The sequence below is a fragment of the Rhinatrema bivittatum genome, chromosome 12 (genome assembly GCF_901001135.1).
Source record: "Rhinatrema bivittatum chromosome 12, aRhiBiv1.1, whole genome shotgun sequence".
Taxonomy (NCBI): Eukaryota; Metazoa; Chordata; class Amphibia; order Gymnophiona; family Rhinatrematidae; genus Rhinatrema; species Rhinatrema bivittatum.
In genome coordinates, this window is record NC_042626.1 from 73,032,178 (window position 1) to 73,053,610 (window position 21,433).

The following is a 21,433-nucleotide window of genomic DNA, read 5'->3' on the forward strand; positions in this document are numbered from 1 at the left end:
GGGGCAATGTTGAGAATGGCTTTGTGAGTAATTGATAGAAGCTTGTGGAGGATTCTGAATTTGACTGGGAGCCAATGAAGCTTTTTAAGGATTGGTGTTATGTGGTCCCTTTTGTTTGACTTTGTAAGAATCCTTGCAGTTGCATTCTGCAGCAACTGGAGGGGTTTGATGGAGTTGTCGGGGAGGCCGTGGAGAAGAGAATTGCAATAGTCGAGTTTTGAAAATATAATCGCTTGTAGGACAGTTCTGAAGTCTTGAAAATGAAGGAGGGGTCTTAGTCTTTTTAAAACTTGAAGTTTGAATAGCATTCCTTTATTGTGTTATTTATGAAGCCTGTGTAGCTGAATTGATTGTCCATGGTCACTAAGCAGCTTTATGTTGTGAGAAGGTCTAGGTTGGTTGCAGCAGCTCCAAATTGATAAGGCCTTCTTGGAGGCGGAGTCCCTCCAGGGGGAACGGCTGGAGGTCGTGGTGGCCTATAGTGCAGATGTGTTATACAATCTGCTGCGGACCTCGGCTTGAACCATGATGTCGCTGTTTCCGCTCGCAGGCTCCTCTGGTTGAGAAATTGGGCGACTAACATCTCCTCCAAAGTGCAGCTGGGCTCTCTGTCTTTTAAGGGAAAGCTGCTGTTTGGGAAGGAGTTGGAGGAGATGATCAAATCCTTGGGGGAGAATAAAGTTCACAGGTTGCCTGAAGATAAGCCCAAAGCAAGGACTTCTTTTCCCTCTCGGACACTGTTTTGGGCCTCTAGATCTTCGGGGTCTTCGACCAGACAACCGTCGAGCAGGCAGCATTCATGGAGTCAGCCTTTTCGCGGCCGCCAGCCCAGCAGAGATGGTACTGCCCAGGGTGTGGGTGGAACAAAATCTTCCCAATGAGGCGAGGCCAGTCCCCTCCTCGGTGCCGCTAATCGGGGGCTGGCTGGCTGGCTCTCTTTTACAAGGAGTGGACCAAGATTACCTCCAACCAGTGGGTCTTGGACGTGCTAAGTGAAGGTTACGCTTTAGAATTTGCTCGGCCTCTCAGGGATTGTTTTCTCGTCTCCCCATGCTCTTACCAGCAAAAGGTGTTAGCCATGCAGGCTACCGTCCGTGTCTCAGAGAATTGTGGGCCATTGTGCCGGTGTCTCCGACAGCTCAAAGAACAGGTAGGTACTCCGTCTACTTTGTGGTGCCGAAGAAGGAAGGTACATTTCGAGCCATCCTCTATTTTAAAGAACAGAGCACTTTGAGTGCCGCATTTCCACATGGAAACTTTGCGGTCGGGAATTGCAGCAGTTCACAAGGGAGAGTACCTCTCATCCCTGGACTTGACAGAGGCTTACCTGCACTTCGGGATTCGGCCCGACCATCAAAGATTCCTCCGCTTCATGATCCTGGGGGAGCACTTCCAGTTTTGCGCCCCACCTTTCGGCCTAGCAACAGCGCCCAGGATCTTTACCAAGGTAATGGTGGTGGTGGTGGCAGCTGCCCTTTGGAAGGATGGAGTTCTGGTACACTCTTATTTGGATGACTGGCTGGATTTGGGTGAAGTCAGAGTCCCTCTGTCGGGAGGCGGTGGATTGGGTCATGTGCCTCTTGCAGTCCCTGGGGTGGATGGTCAATTTGGCCAAGAGTCATTTGGTTCCCTCCCAGACGATGGAGTTCCTGGGGGCCCTCTTCGACACGAGGTTGGGCAAGGTGTTTCTCACTGAAGAGCAGATCCACAAGTTGCAGGCTCAAGTTTGCTCGATGTTGACCATGTGCATTCCCAGGGACTGGGATTATCTGCAAGTTCTTGGATCGATGGCTTCCACTATGGTCTTGGTCCCGTGGGCCTTTGCTCATATGAATCCTCTTCAATCAGCCTTGCTATCCTGTTGGGATCCTATCTCTAAGCAGTTTCAGCTTCCACTTCCAGAATCTGCACAGTTCAGTTTCGCCTGGTGGTTCACCCCAGACAGGCTCCACAGAGGGGAGTTCCCTCTTGGACAGTGGTGACCACTTATATGCAGCAGGTAGGACCAGCCCTGCATGGATCTGATGGTGACTTTTCACAATGCCAAGGCCCCAAGGTTCTTCAGTCGGCGTCAGGAGACAGGCGCAGAAGGGGTGGACGCTCTGGTCCTCCCTTGGCCATCGGATGTTTTGCTGTGGCCACTAATCTGTAAGGTGTTGCGCCGAGTAGAGGTCCACTGAGGGCACATAATCCTAGTAGCTCCAGAATGGCCAAGGTGGTTTTGGCTTGCGGACCTGGTAAACCTAGCGGTGGACGGCCCATTGCGTTTTTAGCTCCTGCCGAATCTCCTCCATCAAGGTCCCGTGTTTTTGGAAGGAGCAGATCGCTTTTGTCTAGCGGCCTGGCTTTTGAGAGGGAGCGCCTAAGAAATAAGGGTTATTCAGATGCGGTGATTGCTACTCTCTTGCAGTCCAAAAAGACCTCTAGCTCCCTGGCATATGTCAGGGTGTGGGGTGTTTTTGAGTCTTGGTGTGTGGAACGCAAGGTGGTCTCTACTCGTGCCTCCGTGGGTGTGATGTCTTGGTCTTTTTGCAAGATGGGTCTGGTCAAAGGCTTATCCTTTAATTCCCTGAGGGTTCAGGTGGTGGCTCTGGGTTACTTTCGGGGTAGAGGAGTATGCGGAATTCGCTTGGCGGCACATCCGGATGTCGTGCGATTCCTGCGGGGAGTCAAACATTTGCTTCCGCCCATCCGGAATCCCTGTCCTTCCTGGAGTCTCAATTTGGTTTTAAGGGCCATGTGTACGTCGCCGTTTGAGCCTTTAAAGCATGCAACGCTAAAGGATCTTACTTTGAAGGTAATTTTCCTGGTGGCTATCTCCTCAGCTTGGCGGGTGTCGGAGCTGCAGGCCTTATCCTGTAGAGAACCCTTCTTGAGGATTACTGATTCAGGGATGTCCTTGAGAAAGGCTCCTTCCTTTCTGTCTAAGGTGGTATCATCTTTTCATTTGAATCAGTCTGTGGAGCTCCCTTCCCGGTTTCGGACCCTTCCACCCCTCAGTCCAGAGATTTGCGAAGGTTGGATGTGCGGCGGGCTCTGTTACGTTACTTGGAGGTTGCTAACAGTTTTCGCCTGTCGGATCATCTTTTTGTGCTGTGGAATGGCCCCAGACGAGGGCAGAAGGCTTCTAGGGCCACTATTGCTCAGTGGTTGAAGGAGACTATCAGCTCTGCGTACATCGCCTGAGGTCTGCCGTTGCCTGTTGGGCTTCATATTCATTCTACTCGATCGCAAGCGGCTTCATGGGCTGAGTGTCAACAAGTTTCGCCACAGGAAATCTGTAGGGTGGCTACTTGGAAATCGTTACATACCTTTGCCAGGCACTACCCTCTGGATGTCTAGGCCTCAGGTTTTGGCGACAGTGTGCCTCGAGCAGGACTCTCAGGTCCCACCCAGTGTAGAGAAACTTTGATACATCCCAGGAGTCTGGACTGATCCGGGTACATACAGGGAAAGGAAAATTGGTCCTTACCTGCTAATTTTCATTCCTATAGTACCATGAATCAGTCCAGAGACCCGCCCACTTTGGCTTAGGGATTTGAGAGTCCGCTCAGTCTGAATTTGGTTTCAGGTTCTGGTCCCGTGCAGGGGTGTTGTGCGTGCAAGGGTTATTTTTTGAGTTGCCAAGGTTTTTCTTCTTCCCTCTGCTCATTTGGGGGAAATTGTACATAGTATGGATTGTGTTCCTATTCATCTGGCTTGGGTACAGTTCAATACTGGCAGACTGCAGATGGCACCTCAACTTAACTGGCAGTGTCAGTCAAAAACTTCTCTGTCTCCATCTGCTTGAGGGGAGACAAAACCCAGGAGTCTGGACTGATCCTTGGTACTACAGGAACGAAAATTAGCAGGTAAGAACCAATTTTCCTTTCTGAGTAAGACAATCAGAGCATGGTGTAAATCTTGTCTGGATCAGTAGTGACTGAAAGTAGTTTCCATTTCACATCCGTTTAAGGGTCTTGGGGCAGCTTTCCATTATCGCAAATGCAGTGGCAATCTCAGCAGAGAGAGGTCATGAACTAAAACCTAGCTCCTCTCTGCCCTCTGGGACAGGGTTGAGACACGTAGGTAGCGGCAGCACAGGGACCTCGGTCCCGCAATAATATTTCTTTCACAGAGATCCAGCCTGCACATGAGACTAACATGGTTTTTGCATCTCTCTCTCCTCCAGCCAAAGCTGCATCTGTGAGGGCTTTGCTCTTTGACATCTCCTTCCTAATGTTGTGCCACGTGGCTCAGACGTATGGCTCTGAGGTGAGTGAATCCCATTACCAGTCCACACAGCGCAAGTGGTGTTTTCTTTCTCCTGGACCCACGTGCTTCTGTCCAAAGACTTGCTGCATGGGGAAGGGTGTGCCTTGAGACTTGTGGACCTGTCCCAGGCATCCTTTCTGTTGCAGTTTGATTTTGTAACCTCTAATCTCCTTGGGAATCCCACTCCTTAATACAGGGCGCTCTTAACACCTGCCTTCTAGAAGGTTATTGTCTGCCTCAGACCGTGCCCTTTGAAGGCTGTAACACATTTGCATATTGACCTGCAACTTAAGAGTCAAGGGCTACTCCAAATTCCCAACTGTGTCTTCCTTATCCACCAAAGCAGTCCAAACGGATGGGATTTTCTCCCCTATCAGCAGATGGAGAATAAAAGCTTCACCGTACTGTTGGTACTTAAGGCATTTGTGTCGTCTGCAGTCTCCCAGTATTCTCTGTCTCCAGCAAATGGTGGGGGGTCATGATGGAAAATGGCTTCCGGAAGTGTTAGATCTTGGTGACCATCTGTCAAGCAGGGGGGTCATTGATCTTTGGTAGGCTTGAAACAATCCTATCAAGAGGATCTGATAACCAGCAGTGCTGGCTTCCTCCCATCCTAGACAGGATCCCTTCCTGGTCTCTGAGGTAAAGACAGATGTGAGGGAAGTATATTTCTTTTCATTTTGAGGTTGACTCTTTAAGGGTTTTGATTACAAAAAAAAAAAAGTGAGAACAGAACAGCGGAGTTGTTTTGGAGAAGGAGGGCTTGTACGCAGGGGATCGGCTTCAGTTTTACCTGCAGTGCAGGTTGTTTGTAGTTGGACGGTTTCTGATCACAGAGAGGGAGTGTGCATTGGAGCAGACTGGTGAGCTGCCCGTGCTACATTGGGCTGGAAAAATGGCATCTCCTGCAGAGTGTGGGAAACGCTGCCTAGCATGGGGGGGACCATTGGAGGTTCCCTGTACGTACCCAGATCAGTCCAGACTTCTGGGTTTTGCCTCTCTGCCAGCAGATAGAGACAGAGAGAGTTTTACTGACACTACAATATAACCAAAGGTGCCACCTGCAGTCCCTCAGTATTTCTCTGTCTTCAGCAGATGGTAGAGGTGTAAAACCCTTCCAAAAAAAAAAAAAGGCTACAAAAAATTGGATTCCCTGTACGTACCTGGATCAGTCCAGACAGTGGGTTATGTCCCCAATCCAGCAGATGGAGTCAGCACAAGCTTTGAGGGGGCGTATCCATATATACTACTACCCCCTCTGCAGGAGTTCAGTATCTTCTGACTCCAGCAGATGCGAGTAGGGGAATCAGGCTTCCCCTCCTTTTCCTTTTTCTTCACTTTCTTGCTTGATTATGGCTTGTTGTTGTCTTTTTCTGTGGATCAAGTTTGTATCAAGTTTGTATTAAGTTAAAAAAAAAAAAAAAAAAAAGGCAGAGTTCTTTCAACTTCTGGGGAGTAGCTTATCTTCCTTGTCTCTTCTCTGCGGCCTTGCTGTTTATTTCTCGTTGCAGCCAGGGGTAAGTTTGTTTTGCCTTTGTAGTTTTTTCCTTCACAGCTCAGCCCCCGGTGCCCGCGAAAGCCGGTGGAGCCGGCCTCTTCGCTCTTTACTCCCTCACCCGCGGCCATTTTACAGCTCCTCATGGGCTGCTGAGCCATTTAGGGAAAGATGTCTGGGGCGGGTCGTGTGGCCGGGAAGGCCCCCCCGCGGCACCCTCCTCTATTTTCGGACAGCGGGCAGTGCGGGCCGACCGGGCCCCCCCGCAGCGGCGCTTTTGTGCGCGTGGCCCCCCCCCCCCGTGGCTTTTTCTTTTCTCCTACAGCGATCCCGATGCCGCGGCCGTCCCGCTGTGCGGCCTGCGGAGACCCGGGGTCCCGGATTTCCCGGGAGGGCATCTGTGCACGATGCCTTCCCGGGGGGGAAGGTACCTCACAGTCCCTGACTGATTTCTCTTTTTTGCCCGGGCGGCGCGGGCCGGCCACTCCGCCATTTTTGGCGGGAACGGCGGCCATTTTACATTCTGAGCGCCCTGAGGCGCAGGCCACGAGGGGCTGGAGGCCACGAGGGAGAACGGATCCCTGGAGGACTCTACCAGCGGGGGTGTTCCCCCGATTTTGGTGCAGGAACCAAGCACCCAGAGCCAGGGAGCAGGAACCACGCCGCACCCGAGCAGGCCGGGGTTCTCTCCGGAGTTTATCCTGCTCATGCATACCGCTTATCTGCAGGGGCTGGAAGCACCTGTGGGACCCCCCCTCCTAAGATCACTCGGATGTCGCCCTCGACGCTGGCCCCCCCCGACCCTCCGGGAGTGGGGGCCTCCCGCCTTCCTACCCGGGTCCGATCCACACCCGCGGCAGTGGGGGCGGTGCCAGACCCAGCGGGACATGGACTTGACCTCCCGGACGGGGGACAAGGGGACGGCACGCAGGAGGGGGATGATCCGCGTACCCTACGCCTCTTCCAGAGGGAAGAGCTGGACGACCTCATCCCGCAGATCATCCAAGAATTAGATTTGGACCCGCCACCAGACCCGCCTGCCTCAGTAGCTCCCGCTGTCGTCACTTCTTCAAGGAAGGGAGATCCTGTCCTGGCGGCACTCCGGCCGAGGGCTCGGGTTTTTCCCATTCATGACTCGTTTTTACAACTTCTCACCAGGGAATGGGACACCCCGGAGGCCTCCCTGAAGAGCAGCCGGGCTATGGAAAAGCTGTACCCGCTCCCCAAAGATTTTCTGGACCTCATCAAGGTCCCAAAGGTGGACTCCGCAGTGTCAGCGGTCACGAAGAGGACGACTATCCCAGTGACGGGAGGTGCGGCATTGCGGGACACACAGGATCGTAAGTTGGAAGTTTTCCTTAAGCGGGTTTTCGAGGTCTCCGCTCTGGGTATGCGGGCGGTGATGTGCAGTTCGCTTGCCCAGCGGGCTAGTCTCCTTTGGGTGCAACAACTCCTCACGTCTCAGAACCTGCCGTCCGATGAGGCTGCCCAGGCAGATCGGCTAGAAGCCACAGTGGCGTATGGGGCGGACGCCTCGTACGACCTTTTTCGGGTCCTCGCAAGATCCATGGTTTCGGTAGTGGCAGCACGACGACTACTGTGGCTACGCAATTGGGCGGCTGATACGTCCTCTAAGTCGAGTCTGGGCTCTCTTCCCTTCAGGGGCAAGTTCCTCTTCGGGGAGGATTTGGACCAGATCATCAAGTCCCTGGGGGAGAACGCTGTTCATCGGCTGCCGGAGGATAGGTTTCGACCATCCAGAGCATTTTCTTCTTCTCGGACCAGAGCCAGAGCGCAACGGCGCTACAGGGGATACAGACAGGCGGGCTCCCGGTCATCCACCCCCAGGTCTCAGCCCTGGTCGCGCTCCTTTCGCGGGCGTCGGCCCGCACGCACTACTCCCGGAACCGGGAACCCCTATACCAAGTCTTCACAATGATGCCAGTCTCGCCCACTCCCCTGGACCGACTAACGTATTTCTACGCGGAGTGGGCACGGATCACCTCGGACCAGTGGGTCCTGGATACCATAAAACACGGCTACGCATTGGAATTTGTCCGCCCCCCGCAGGGAAGGTTCATCTTTTCCCCCTGTGGCTCGGACCTCAAGAGAGGAGCGGTGCAGCTGACTCTGGACAGACTCCGGGAGATAGGCGCTATTGCGCCCGTGCCCTTCGGAGAGGTGGGCTCGGGCCACTATTCCATCTATTTCGTCGTACCAAAGAAGGACGGTTCCTTCCGGCCTATCCTAGACCTCAAGGAAGTCAACAAATCCCTTCGAGTCATTCGGTTCCGCATGGAAACGCTCCGGTCAGTGATTGCGGCGGTGCATCGGGGGGAGTTCCTCGCCTCCCTGGACTTAACGGAGGCCTACCTGCACATTCCCATCCGCCCGGACCACCACCGTTTCCTTCGTTTCAAAATTCTGGACCAGCATTTTCAGTTCACGGCTCTCCCGTTCGGATTGGCGACGACGCCGCACACCTTCACCAAGATCATGGTAGTTGTGGCAGCAGCTCTCCGGAAGGAGGGCATCCTGGTTCATCCTTATCTGGACGATTGGCTCCTCCGGGCGAAGTCATTCAATCATGGACGCTCAGCGGTGACTCGAGTTGTACGGTTTCTACATTCCCTGGGATGGGTAGTGAACTTCTCCAAGAGCTCCCTCATGCCCTCGCAACGCTGGGGTTTTTTTGGGGGGCGACCTTCGACACCCTACTGGGCAAAGTTTTTCTGCGCCAGGACAAAGCTCAATCCTTGCGGGATCACACACGACGGTTCTCTGCGTTACCAGAGCCCACCTCCTGGGTCTACCTGCAACTCCTGGGAGTGATGGGGTCCACCATCGACCTTGTACCTTGGGCTTTTGCGCACCTCAGGACCTTACAGTGGGCGCTCCTCTCCCGTTGGAAACCAGTATCGCAGGACTACCAGATGATTCTCCCGCTCCCGCAGAATGCCAGGGACAGTCTGGGCTGGTGGTTGGATCCGCCGAACCTGGCCCGTGGTGTGTCCCTCGATCTGCCAAATTGGGTGGTGGTGACCACCGATGCCAGTCTAGCAGGCTGGGGTGCAGTCTGCTATCGAAGCGCCACGCAGGGGACGTGGTCCACGGTGGAGGCAAAGTGGTCAATCAACCGTCTGGAAACCAGAGCGGTTCGGCTAGCTCTGCGACATTTCCTCCCGCTTCTTCGGAACCGGGAAGTCAGAATCCTATCGGACAACGCTACCACCGTGGCCTACATCAACCGACAAGGAGGCACGCGCAGCCCGCAGCGTCATCTCGTCCGGCTAGCGGCCTCGCACATCGCCGGTGTGGACAACGTCCAGGCGGACTTCCTCAGTCGTCAACTGCTGGACCCCGGAGAGTGGTCTCTCTCCGACAAAGCGATGCAACTTCTCGTCCATCGGTGGGGGGCCCCCCACTTGGATCTGATGGCGTCCGCTCTCAACGCCAAGGCTCCACGCTTCTTCAGTCGCCGGAGAGAGCACGGCGCGGAGGCAGTGGATGCCCTGGTCCTCCCGTGGCCGCCACATCTTCTGCTCTACGCTTTTCCACCATGGCCCCTCGCGGGCAGGATGCTCCGCAAAATAGAAAGCCATCAGGGGACCGTGGTTTTCGTCGCCCCAGAATGGCCCAGGCGACCCTGGTTTGTGGACCTGCTACAGCTGGTGATCGACGGGCCAATCAGGCTGGGGCACCTCCCCCAGCTCCTACATCAGGGCCCGGTATTTTTCGAGCAGGCAGAACTCTTCTGTCTTGCGGCCTGGCTTTTGAGAGGCGCCGCCTCCGGCGTTGGAGCTACCCGGAGGTGGTAGTATCCACGCTATTGTGGGCACGAAAGACATCGACGTCGGCGGCCTGTGTTCGAGCTGTGGTGTACCAGCCAGGCCACGAGACCCGCTAAGGCTTCTGTACCTCAGATCCTTCAGTTTCTACAGGCGGGGGTGGAAAAAGGGCTCGCCTATAATTCACTACGGGTTCAGGTGGCCGCCCTTGGTTCGCTGTTGAGCGATGGGGGCTCTCTTCTACAGTATCCTGACATTGCTCGTTTTCTCAAGGGTGTCAAGCATATGCGTCCTCCGTTACAGGACCCTTGTCCCTCCTGGAGTCTTAACCTTGTGCTTCGCTCCCTGTCGGGACCACCGTTCGAGCCGCTGCGCAGCGCAACGATAAAGGATCTCACTCCCAAGACTGTATTTCTTGTGGCCATCTGTTCCGCTCGACGCATCTCGGAGCTGCAGGCTCTGTCGTGTAGAGAGCCCTATCTCCGTTTCTCCAACTCTGGAGTTTCGCTTCGCACCGTTCCCTCCTTCCTTCCGAAGGTGGTTTCTGCATTCCATGTGAACCAGATGGTGGAGTTGCCGTCCTTCTCTTCCTCAGAGCCGAAGTCTCTCCGTCTCTTGAATGTCAAGCGCACTCTGCGCCTCTATCTGGAGGCTACAAATGAGTTCCGGACCTCTGACCATCTCTTCGTACTCTGGGCCGGTCCTAAGAAGGGGTCTCAGGCCTCGAAGACTACCATTGCCAGATGGCTGAAGGCCGGCATTGCTGCTTCCTACATTGGGGCGGGTCGGACTCCCCCACCCGGAATCGTAGCGCATTCTACACGTTCTTAGGCGGCTTCTTGGGCGGAGGTTCGCTCGGTATCCTCGCAGGAAATTTGTAGGGCAGCCACCTGGAAATCGTTACACACGTTCTCGAGGCACTATCGTCTGCACCTCGCCTCTTCGGTCTCTGGACACCTTGGCGAGCAGGTTCTCCGAGCAGGCCTAGCAGGACCCCACCCGATTTAGGGAAGCTTGGGTACATCCCACTGTCTGGACTGATCCAGGTACGTACAGGGAAAAGAAAATTATTACTTACCTGCTAATTTTCGTTCCTGTAGTACCATGGATCAGTCCAGACGCCCACCACGTTTTGGGTTCTTGATCCTGCTCAGCTCTGCGCTACTTCTTGCTCGCAGTGTTCTGTGTCTTCACAGTCGTTTCTTTTCGCTGTTTTTCACAGCTCCTTACAAGTTGGTAGGATGTTTGCAGTTACTTGTTGCGGTTACAATTGTTTTCATTATCTGTTTCCACAAACTTGATCCTTCGGGGGTTTCTACTCTGGCTTTGATATACTCGATACTGAACTCCTGCAGAGGGGGTAGTAGTATATATGGATACGCCCCCTCAAAGCTTGTGCTGACTCCATCTGCTGGAGTGGGGACATAACCCACTGTCTGGACTGATCCATGGTACTACAGGAACGAAAATTAGCAGGTAAGTAATAATTTTCTTATTGCCTCCCAGGGAGTTGCTAGGTCCTGATGGGACCATCCTCCCTGGTTTTGAGGCGGACGAGCAGAGAATTGGTGGCCCTTTAGTGCTCAGTCCTAGATCGCCTATACAGGCAGATAACTGGGGTTCCTGAACATACCCAGATCAGTCTAGACAAGTGGGTTTTGCATCCCTACCAGCAGATGAAGTCAGAGAACAAAACTTTGAGGCACTGCTACATAACCGAGATTGCCACCTGCAGTCCTTCAGTATTTTTCTGACTCCAGCAGATGGCAGAGGTGCAAACCTGCAGTCTAGATAAAATAAAAAGTTTCTTCGTTTCATGGTTTTGGGTCAGCATTTTCAGTTCCGAGCCCTTCCTTTTGGACTGGTGACGGTGCCATCCACAGTCACCAAAGTGATGGTGGTGGCAGCGGCCCTTTGCAAGGAAGTAATTTTGGTACATCCGTACCTGGACAATTGGCTCATTTGGGTGAAGTCAAAGGAAGAATGTGAGAGGTCTCTTCAGAGATCATAGAGGGCATCCGCAACCTGTACCCTCAGAGAGTTGCAGGCTAGACATGCCGGGGAGTGGCCCAGCCTTGGACGTGGATCATCTGAAAGTGATTCGGCTGTTCCACAAGGAGGAGTTGGGTCCCCTGATACCCCGTGTTCTGGAAGAATTGGGGATAAAGCTTCCACAGGAAAACTCTGATCAGACCTGGTCATGGATGGCCCCGAGGTCCGACAGAAGCCTTTCCTTTCCATAAGTCCATTAAGAAATTGGTTTTCAGGGATACTCGTGAGACAGGCTAGAAAGTGAGCAGAGCAATGGATAAATGATATCCCTTGCCGGAGGATACTCTGGAACTGCTTAAGGAACCGAAGGTAGACGCCTCAGTTTCGGCTGTCACGAAGAAGACCACCATTCCTGAGGCCGGTGCTATAGCACTAAAGGACCTTCAGGATAGGAAGCTGGAAGTTCACCTCAAGAAGATTTTTGAGGTGTCCGCCCTTGGGATACGGGCTGCAGCGTGCAGCAGTTTTATGCTAAGGGCAAGTCTTCACTATGTATAGCAGTTGCAGTAAGGCGAGGCCATGTCTGACTTTGAAGCTAAGCAAGCTGAGCGGCTGGAAGCCGTGGTAGCCTATGGAGCCGATGCATTGTACAACCTCATTCGAACTTCTTCAAGGACAATGATGTCAGTGATGAGGTCGGCAAATGTGTCATCTAAGTCTCAGCTGGGAGCCTTACCTTTTAAAGAGAAGCTGCTCTTTGGTCAAGATTTAGAGGAGATGATCAAATTTCTCAGGGAGAGTAAAGGTCATAAGTTGCCTAAAGGGAAAGGGTCTTTTCCCTTGCACTCTCGTTTCAGAGGCAAAAACATTTCCGTTCAACAGAGCTCCCAGTGGCGCCGGGAGGCAATCATCCTGGAATCAGTCCATTCGCGGGTGAAGATCGAATAGGGATGGCTCTAACCAGGGGAGTGGTGGAGCTAAGTCTGCCCAGTGATGCGAGGCTGGTCCATTCCTCGGTACCAGCTGTAGGGGGTAGGTTGACTCTTTTTTACGAGGAGTGGGCCAAGATCACGCAGGACCAGTGGGTGCTGGATGTAATAATACAAGGTTACGCTTTAGAGTTTTCTAGTCTGCTAAGAAATTTGTTCATAGTCTCCCCTTGCTCATACGAGGGAAAGATACTCAAGGTATAGCAGACTGTCGACTGTCTGCGGTTGCTGAGAGCCATTGTTCCCGTACCTCTAGAAGAGCAGGGGAAAGGCCACTATTCCATTTATTTCATCATTCCCAAGAAAGAAAGGATATTTCGGCCCATTTTGGACTTGAAGAAAGTGAACGTAGCTCAGAGATCCTCTGTTTTGTATGGAAACTCTGCGTTTGATTTCAGTGGTGCACAAGGAAGAATTCCTAACTTCTCTGGACTTGACCGAGGTGCATTTGCATATAGGAATCTGACCCGACCATCAAAGAGATCTCAAATTCATGGTCCTGAGACAGAATTTTCAGTTCCCTGTACGTACCCGGATCAGTCCAGACCGTGGGTTGAGCCTCCTTTCCAGCAGATGGAGACAGACCAAAACTGAAAGTATATCCTATATCAGGACAGAGCCTATCCTGTTACCCTTCAGTATTTGTCTGTCTCCAGCAGGTGGATCAGCTCACCCTTCGGTCTCCTGATTTCGGCTAGTCAGCAGTCTCTTCTTCTTCTTTTCTTTGGATCAAGCAAGTACTTCTCCCTTAGGTTTTGGATTGGCTTTTACTCGGAAAAAAAAAATTGAAAACAGTAGTCAGTGTTTTTTCTGTGCAGGAGACTGTACCGTCTCCTGGCTCTTGCCGGACTCAGGGGGGCTTCTCCCCTTGTGCGGAGCATAGCCTGAGTCCGTGAGTGCTTCCAGGTGTGAGGACAGAGTCTGGTGGTCCAGTTCTCGTCTCCCCCCCCCCCCCGGCTGCCTAGGGGGCTTAGAGCCTCATTGCTGTGCTTAGTCTGTAAAAAAAAATAAAAATAAAGAAAGTTTTTTAAAAGTTGTTATTAATTTGCAAACGGCAATTGAACAATACTTTTTACATTTTTTTTTTAAATTTGTACTTCAGGGGGATTGAACCGGCAGCTAGACAGGCAGGAGTCAGCAGGTTTTTCTCCCCTGCTTCACTCCTGCCGGCGGGCTGCCAATCAAATCTATTTTTACCTTTTTTTTTTTTCTTGCAGAGCGGCTCCTCTTCATGCCGCGGCTGGCAGCCTGCCTTGCCTGTGGGCAGACCTCATCGCGATTTTCGTGCGAGGGGCTCTGCTCTGCCTGCCGGGTGGGGAAGGCCCCTCCTCGGCAGGACAGGCAAATCTAGCCCGGGGATTGCATCCCCAGCACAAGGCCAGGCCGTTCCCGGGTCGGCAAAGCCCAGAAACGGCGGCCATCATGGATTTTTCGGCAGCTCCCGCTTTTTGGAGCTGCCTGGGGCTGGGGAGCTGGATTTTTCAGAGTATCCCCCCAATTTGAGCCCCGTGGCCCCCCAGGATGGGATCCCTGACTCCTCTCTGCCAGCCAGCGCCCCCCCCCCCCCAGAAATCCAGGGCCCGTTTTTCTGCGGAGTTTGTCCTCCTCCTGCACATATCTTATTTAGCTAGCCTGCAGGAGGAGGAGGAGGAAGGACTTCCCCACCGGCAAAAATTCCACGCTCCGTGCCGTTGACTTTTTGCCCGGCAGCAGAGCCTCCGGGGTCACTTCGGGTGCGGGTGGTCCCAGGGGTACCCCCCCCCAGTGGTCCTGGTACTCCCGGATTCTGACCTCATTTCTGATGCTGCGGGTACCCTCCCACCCCTGGAGGGGGGGACGATCCCAGGGTCCTCTGGATGTTCCAAAGGGAAGAGTTGGAGCCCCTCATCCCCTTTGTCCTCCAGGAATTGGGGTTGGAGGGGCTCCCCGCAGATACCCTTACGGCCTCCTTGCCCAAAAATATGGACCCAGTCCTGGCGGGGCTCAGGGCTCCGGCAAGCGCTTTTCCATTTCATCCCATGCACAAGCTGTTGCTCCTGCGGGAATGTGAGGCTCCCGAAGCAGGACTCCGGGTGGGGCGTGCCATGGACAAGCTCTACCCCCTCCCGGAGGAATGTTGGGAAATGTTGAAAAATCCCCCTGTGGACTCCTCCGTCTCCGTGGTCACCAAGCACACCACTATCCCTGTGGAGGGATTGACTGCTCTGAAGGACGGGCAGGACCACAAGCTTGAGGCACATATGAAACGCATTTTCGAAGTCCTGGTTCTGGGGTCCGTGCGACTATCTGCAGCAGTCTCATGCTGCGGGCAGGTCTCAGGTGGGTTCAACAGTTACTCGGCACCCAGGGGCAGAGGCGGAGCAGGCTGAACGTCTGGAAGCCGTCATCGCTTATGGGGCTGATGCGCTCTACGACTTCCTCCGCGTCCAGGCGAAGGCGATGGCCTCGGCGGTGTCTGCTAGACGACGACTCTGGCTGCGCAATTGGTCGGCCAACCCGTCTTCCAAAGCAAGGCTGGGCATGCTACCCTTCAAAGGTAAGTTGCTGTTTGGAGAGGACCTTGAGAAGCTTATGGAATCCTTGGGGGAAAATAAGGTTCATAAACTTCCGGAGGACCGTCCGAAACAATCACGCTCCTTTACACCTTCCCGTCCTCGTTTCCGGGGACAGAGACAGTATACCCCACGCGGACGAGGTGGCTCCTCCAGGGGTTATTCTTCTCGGTCTCAGTCTTGGTCGCAGCCCTTTCGTGGGCGTTGGCCCTTTCGCGAGGGCCAGCCTGCATGCTCCACCCCTAAGCCTGCCACACAATGAAGTTCAGTAGGCCCATTCTTCGGTCCCTTTTCTGGGCGGCCACCTCTCCCTTTTTTTCGAGGAATGGGTCAAAATCACGTCTGACCAGTGAGTCCTCGACATTGTCTGAGATGGTTACGCCTTCGAGCTTATTCGCGACCTACCAGATCTCTTTCTCTTCTCCCCATGCAGGCGTCTCAAACGGGAAGCGGTAGAGCAAACCCTCGCCAGACTTCTGAGTCTGGGTACAGTTGTCCCAATCCCAGAAAAGGAGCTCGGCGCAGGCCAGTATTCTATTTACTTCGTGGTTCCCAAGAAGGACAGGACTTTTCGGCTGATCCTAGACCTCAAACGGGTCAACCGAGCTCTCAAGATTCCACATTTTCGCATGGAAACCTTGCGAGTGGTCATCGCGGCGGTTTGCCCCGGAGAGTTCCTCGCCTCGCTCGATCTGACAGAGGCGTACTTCCATATTCCGATTCTCCGCGATTACCAGAAGTATCTTCACTCTTCCACATCCTCAACCGGGATTTCCAGTTTCGGGCCCTGCTGTTCGGCCTCGCGACCGCGCCTCGCACCTTCACCAAGGTCATGGTGGTGGTGGCGGCAGCCCTTCGCCTGGAAGGCATCCTAGTGCACCCCTATCTGGATGACTGGCTTGTACGGGCCAAGTCGGAGGCTCTCTGCAAGCAGGAGGTGAATCGGGTGGATAGTGAATTTTTCCAAGAGCAACCTTCAGCCCTCCCAGGAATTAGAGTTCCTGGGAGCCCACTTCGACACCTTCGACAAGGTCTTCTTGCCTCGTACACCGGCCCTCAATTTGATCGGCCAGATTCGGAATCTGATCTCACTGCCTCTTCCAACGGCCTGGGACTACTTGCAGGTACTAGGGTCCATGGCTTCCACCATCGACCTAGTCCCCTGGGCCTTTGCTCATTTGCGACCATTACAGAAAGCTTTGCTATCACGTTGGCAGCCGGTGTCGGAACAGTTTCACATAGTCCTCCCTCTTTCGGCCTCTACTGTCGCCGACTTGCAGTGGTGGCTTTCACTCCATCTTCTCCGGGGAAAGCCCCTTCAATCTCCACAGTGGACGATAGTAACCACGGACGCCAGTCTTTCGGGCTGGGGTGCGGTCTGCCTGTCCTGGTCCACTCAAGGGATCTGGTCGCAGATTCAGACTCATTGGCACATCAATCGGTTGGAGGCCCGGGCGGTGCGTCTGGCTCTGCAGGAGTTCCTGCTCCTCTTATTCAGCAAAGCGGTGAGAGTGTCCGACATCTCCACCACCGTGTCTTACATCAATCGTCAGGGGGGCACCTGCAGTCGCCTGGTGGCCCTAGAAGCCAGCCGAGTACCCTCTGGGAGGAGCCCATGAGATCCCGGACCGCTGGAACTTAGGAGATCAAGGGAACTGAAGAGACGTCTTCACCCTGGAAGCCCGAGGACCCTCCGGGAGGAGCCCGTGAGATCCCGGACCGCTGGGACTTAGGAGATCAATGAGAGGAAGATAGATGAATGTGACTAACCTTGGTCGAGACAAGCAGCAAGTGTGAAGAATCAAAAACAGGCCAGCGTCAGAACCCAAGAAAACAAGCAGAAGACTCTGAGCTGGAACTGAAGCAAAAAATCTAAACTAGAGTGGAACAAGAACAAGACAAAATCCTAACTGAAGATCTTGACAAGCAGAGTCAAAACGCTGCAGCCAGTACCGGCAGAAACCTTGTTGCCAAGCAACAAGACTCAGTTAGACGCCGGCTTTAACATTACCGGTGTCTGACGTCACTCACAAAGGATGGCCCACATTCAGACAATAAAGCCCGTTCAAAAAAAACCCCTCCCCACGCACGCGTCCAAAAAAGGAGGAGCCAAGCCTCGAGACTTGGCAGCGTCTCCCTCGCAGAGACGCCGCCGCGAGGCAGCCCTAGCAGGCCCGACCAGCAGCGGGTCTCGTCGTCACTGCAGCGGGGCAGGAGGAGCAGGCCCAAGCACCAGAGCCCGACGTTGGCGCCATGGAGACAAAGGTAAGGACTCGGTCGCAGGACTTGCGACCGAGACCGCAACAATTTTCTGCTTTGACAATGGTTATACTGAAGGGTTACAGGATAGGCTCTGTCCTCATATAGGATACCCTTTCAGTTTTAGTCTGTCTCCACCTACTGGAAAGGAGGTTCAACCCATGGGCTGGACTGATCCATGGTACTACAGGAACGAAAATTAACAGGTAAGAACTAATTTTCCTTTTTGTGCCCTTCCATTCGGTCTGGCAATGGCACCCAGGACTTTCACCAAGGTGTGATGGTAGTTATGGCGGCGGCTCTCTGGAGGGGTGGTGTCTTGGTTCACCCATGAACTGGCTGATACGGGTAAAGTTGGAGGTCCTTTAACAGCAGGTAGTGGATATGGTGCTTCAGCGCCTGAGGTCATTAGGATGGATTGTCAATCAGGCCAACCCTTCTCATGTGTTGGAATTTTTGGGTGTGTGTTTTGATAACAAGGTGGGAAAGGCATTTCTCACAGATGAGCGCATATCTAAATTACAGCTACAGGTCCAAGCTTTGCTATAGAAACAGGTTCCCAGGGTCTGGGATTACTTGCTCTGTGGCTTCCACATTGGAGTTGGTTTCGTCGGCATTCGCTCATATGCGGCCTCTTCAGTCAGCGTTGCTTTCCCGCTGGAATCCGTTGTCGGAGCAGTTTCATCTGCCGCTCCCCCTAACAAAGTTGGCTAGGTCCAGCCTCTCGTGGTGCTTGTTCGGGGTAAGTTGAGACAAGCAGTGGACTCGGAGGTTCCGGACTGGAGAATTGTTTTCACAGACACCAGTCTCTCTGGGTGGGGAGTGGTGTGTCAGAACCAGTCTGTTCAGGGTTTATGGTTGGCAGAGGAAGCGGCGTGGTCCATCAACAACCTAGAGATGAGGGCAGTGCAGTTGCAAAACAGGCATTCCTGTCTCTGTTGAGGGGCAAGAGGCCCAGGAGTTGTTAAACTGGGTGGAGCAGCAGCGGCTTCTCACATAATGGGAGTGGACAGTGTACAAGCGAATTTCTTCAGCCATCAGCAGTTGGATCCCATAGAGTGTGAACTTTCAGAGGAAGCAATGCGCCTCATCACCCGAAGGTGGGGCAGGCCACACATGGATCTAATGGCAACTTTCCAAAATGCCAAGGCCCTGCAGTTCTTCAGTTGCAGAAGGGAGCAGAAGGGGTCGTTGCCTTAGTTCTCCTTGGCTGAGCAAAATTCTTCTGTACGTGTTTACCTCGTGGCCTCTGGTGGGCAAGGTCTTGAGGTGGATAGAGATCCATCCGGGCAAGGTGATCCTGGTGGCGCCGGAGTGGCCAAGGCGACCTTGGTTTGCAGACCTGATAAACTTAGTGGTGGCCAGTCTGTTGAGACTCTCATCTGTCGAAGCTTCTGCGATAAGGTCTCATATATTCTGATCAGGCAGCTTGCTTCTGTCTCGCAGCTTGGCTTTTGAGAGGAAGAACTTAAGGAAGAGCGGGTATTCTGAGGACGTTATTGCTACTCTTTTGCAAGCAAGAAAGACTTCCACCTCTTTGGCATATGTGAGGATATGGAAAGTCTTTGAAGTCTCATGCGCAGAACAGGGAGTGGATCCTATGTGGGCCTCCATGGCTCATATTTTGGATTTTTTGCAGAAAGGCTTGGTGAAGGGTTTGTGTTTTAACTCCCTCAGAGTTCAGATGGCGGCGTTGGGCTGCCTATGAAGAAAGGTACAGGGAGCATCTCTAGCGGCGCATCCAGATGTAATGCGTTTTCTCCGGGGGCGAAACATTTGCATCCTCCGGTTCAGAAGTTGTGTCCTTCCTGGAACCTTAACTTAGTACTTAAGAGTTTGTTTGCTGTGCCATTTGAACCTCTTAAGAGAGCCACTATGAAGGATCTCACTTTGAAGGTGATTTTCTTCGTGACCATTTGTTCTGCCCAAAGGATTTCGGAATTGCAGGCATTGTCTTGTAGAGAACCCTTTTTGTGGATTTCTGATTCCATGGTTTTTTGTTTTTTTTTATTATTGACAATTTTTATTAACTATAAGACATATAAAACAGGGTCAGTTGATAGAAATATAACATGGAGAATAGCATATTCTTGCTAACAGGAGAAATATATTAGCTAATAGCATTTCAGACAGTAGGAACTATACAGCCGAAATATGCCTCTCCAATGATTCTGACCCCCTGAGAACATCGCCGCTACCCACCCCTCCCTACCAGGCTCCCCATCCATTCGATAGCCTTTACATCTAAAGGCTGCAACCAAAGGGGGGAAGAATAGCTCCCTAGAGCTGGTTTATTCTTGGAGGTACGGCTTTAGGCGAGACCAAATCCTATGAAATTGGGGTATTGTGTCTCTCCGAACCTCTGTCAATTTTTCCATTAAATATATCTGGCGGAGTTTAGCTAGTAGCTGTGACCGGGTTGGTATGTTAGGAGCTGTCCGTTGGGCCGCTACCAAAAGGCAGGCGGCCATAAGCACATCCGTAAACACTCTCTGTTGCTCCTCTGTATACGCCTCATAATGAATCCCTAGCAGCCAGATATCAACCCTGAGTGGAATCCGAATCCCTGCTACCTTTCCATCAAACTCTGCAATCCTGCCAGAATATTTGTATTTGCGGACATCGCCACCACATGTGAATAAAGGATCCTACTTGTGAACATTGTCTCCAACATAAAGGAGAATAGCCTGGTTGCCACCTGGCTAAACGGGCCGGGGAGTAATGCCAGCGGTACAACAGTTTATATCGGTTTTCCATCATGGCTGAGGACATTGAGGTGTGGCCGAGATTGCGAAAACATTCTTCCCACTTACTCCTATCCTATGTATCTCCTAGGTCCACCTCCCAGGCTGCTAAATGTGTGGCTCGTAGAGATTCATGACCCACTAATAATTGATAGACCTTGGATATAATTTTCTGCATTTTGCCCGCCAATATGCAATATCCCTCCATGGTTTCTTTGAGGATGGTTCCTTCCTTTTTGCTGAATGTGGTTTTGTCGTTTCACTTGAATCAGTCAGTGGAACTGCCGTCCTTTTCAAATTTGGATGCTACAGTGCCTCATGCTAGAGAGGTGAGACGCTTGGATGTCAAGCGTGCTTTGTTGAGGCAACTTGAGGTCACTAACATTTTTCGGCTAACGGATCAGGTTTTGGTGCTGTGGAGTGGTGCACAAAAGGGTTGTAAAGCTTCGAAGGCCACGATTGCATGGTGGTTGAAGGATGCTATTGGTTCTGTATACATCTGGCAGGGTCGTCCTGTTCTACAGGCGTTACAGGTTCATTCAACCTGTTCTCAGGCAGCATCCTGGGCTGAATGTCAACAAGTGTCGCCCAGGAGATTTGAAGGGCGTCTACTTGGAAGAATTTGCACACTTTTGTAAAGCATTATCGTTTGGATGTCCAAGCCCCAGAGTTAAGGGGCTTTGGAGAAAGTGTGCTTCGAGTGAGACTCTCACAGTCCCACCCCATTTAGCTTTGGTACATCCCACCGTCTGGACTGATCTGGGTACGTACAGGGAAAGGAAAATTAGTTCTTGCCTGCTAATTTTCGTTCCTGTAGTACCACGGATCAGTCCAGAGTCCAGCCCAGTGGAGGTCTTGGGTTTGGAGAGTCCGCTCAATCTGTTACAATAATCAATCTGAAGAATGGCGCAGGTTTTGTCTGTGGTCCTGCATTTTTGGGGGGGGGGTTTGTATATTATTTTCTATTGACAATTTGGTGTATACCACAGAAAACAATTAAACTCACAAGAATGAAACAAAAGATATACATCTGTAGTATGTAAAGTACTGCTGTGTCTATAATTAAGATTTGGCATGTAACAACAAGATATCTATATATGTTTGCTAGAACCTTGCCAAACAAAACTTTGTCTAAACAAGAACTCGAGTTAGAGCAAAGAACGTTTTCTTTTTTAACCCCCCCCCCAATATAAATTGCTAATGAGTTAAGAACCACAAACCACATGGGATAAAGTCAAGTGGAGAAAAAAAACAAAACAATAAGAGTTCACTCAGTTAGCAACAAAGACAACTCAAGAGGCAGGTAGCAAATATAATTGTTCCAGAAGTTCTTCATAGTTGCAGGCTTTTTTGGAGAAAG

General features: G+C 52.4%; 1 protein-coding gene across 1 annotated transcript in view; it reads left to right on the forward strand.

The window, feature by feature from the left end:
* MED24 (mediator complex subunit 24) overlaps nt 1-21,433 on the forward strand; it is a 134,263-nt gene that overhangs the window by 73,845 nt on the left and 38,985 nt on the right. Inside the window, exon 15 of the mRNA XM_029572517.1 lies at nt 4,172-4,254. Within this exon, the coding sequence (XP_029428377.1) occupies nt 4,172-4,254 (83 nt within the window). The remainder of the gene's footprint in view (nt 1-4,171; nt 4,255-21,433) is intronic.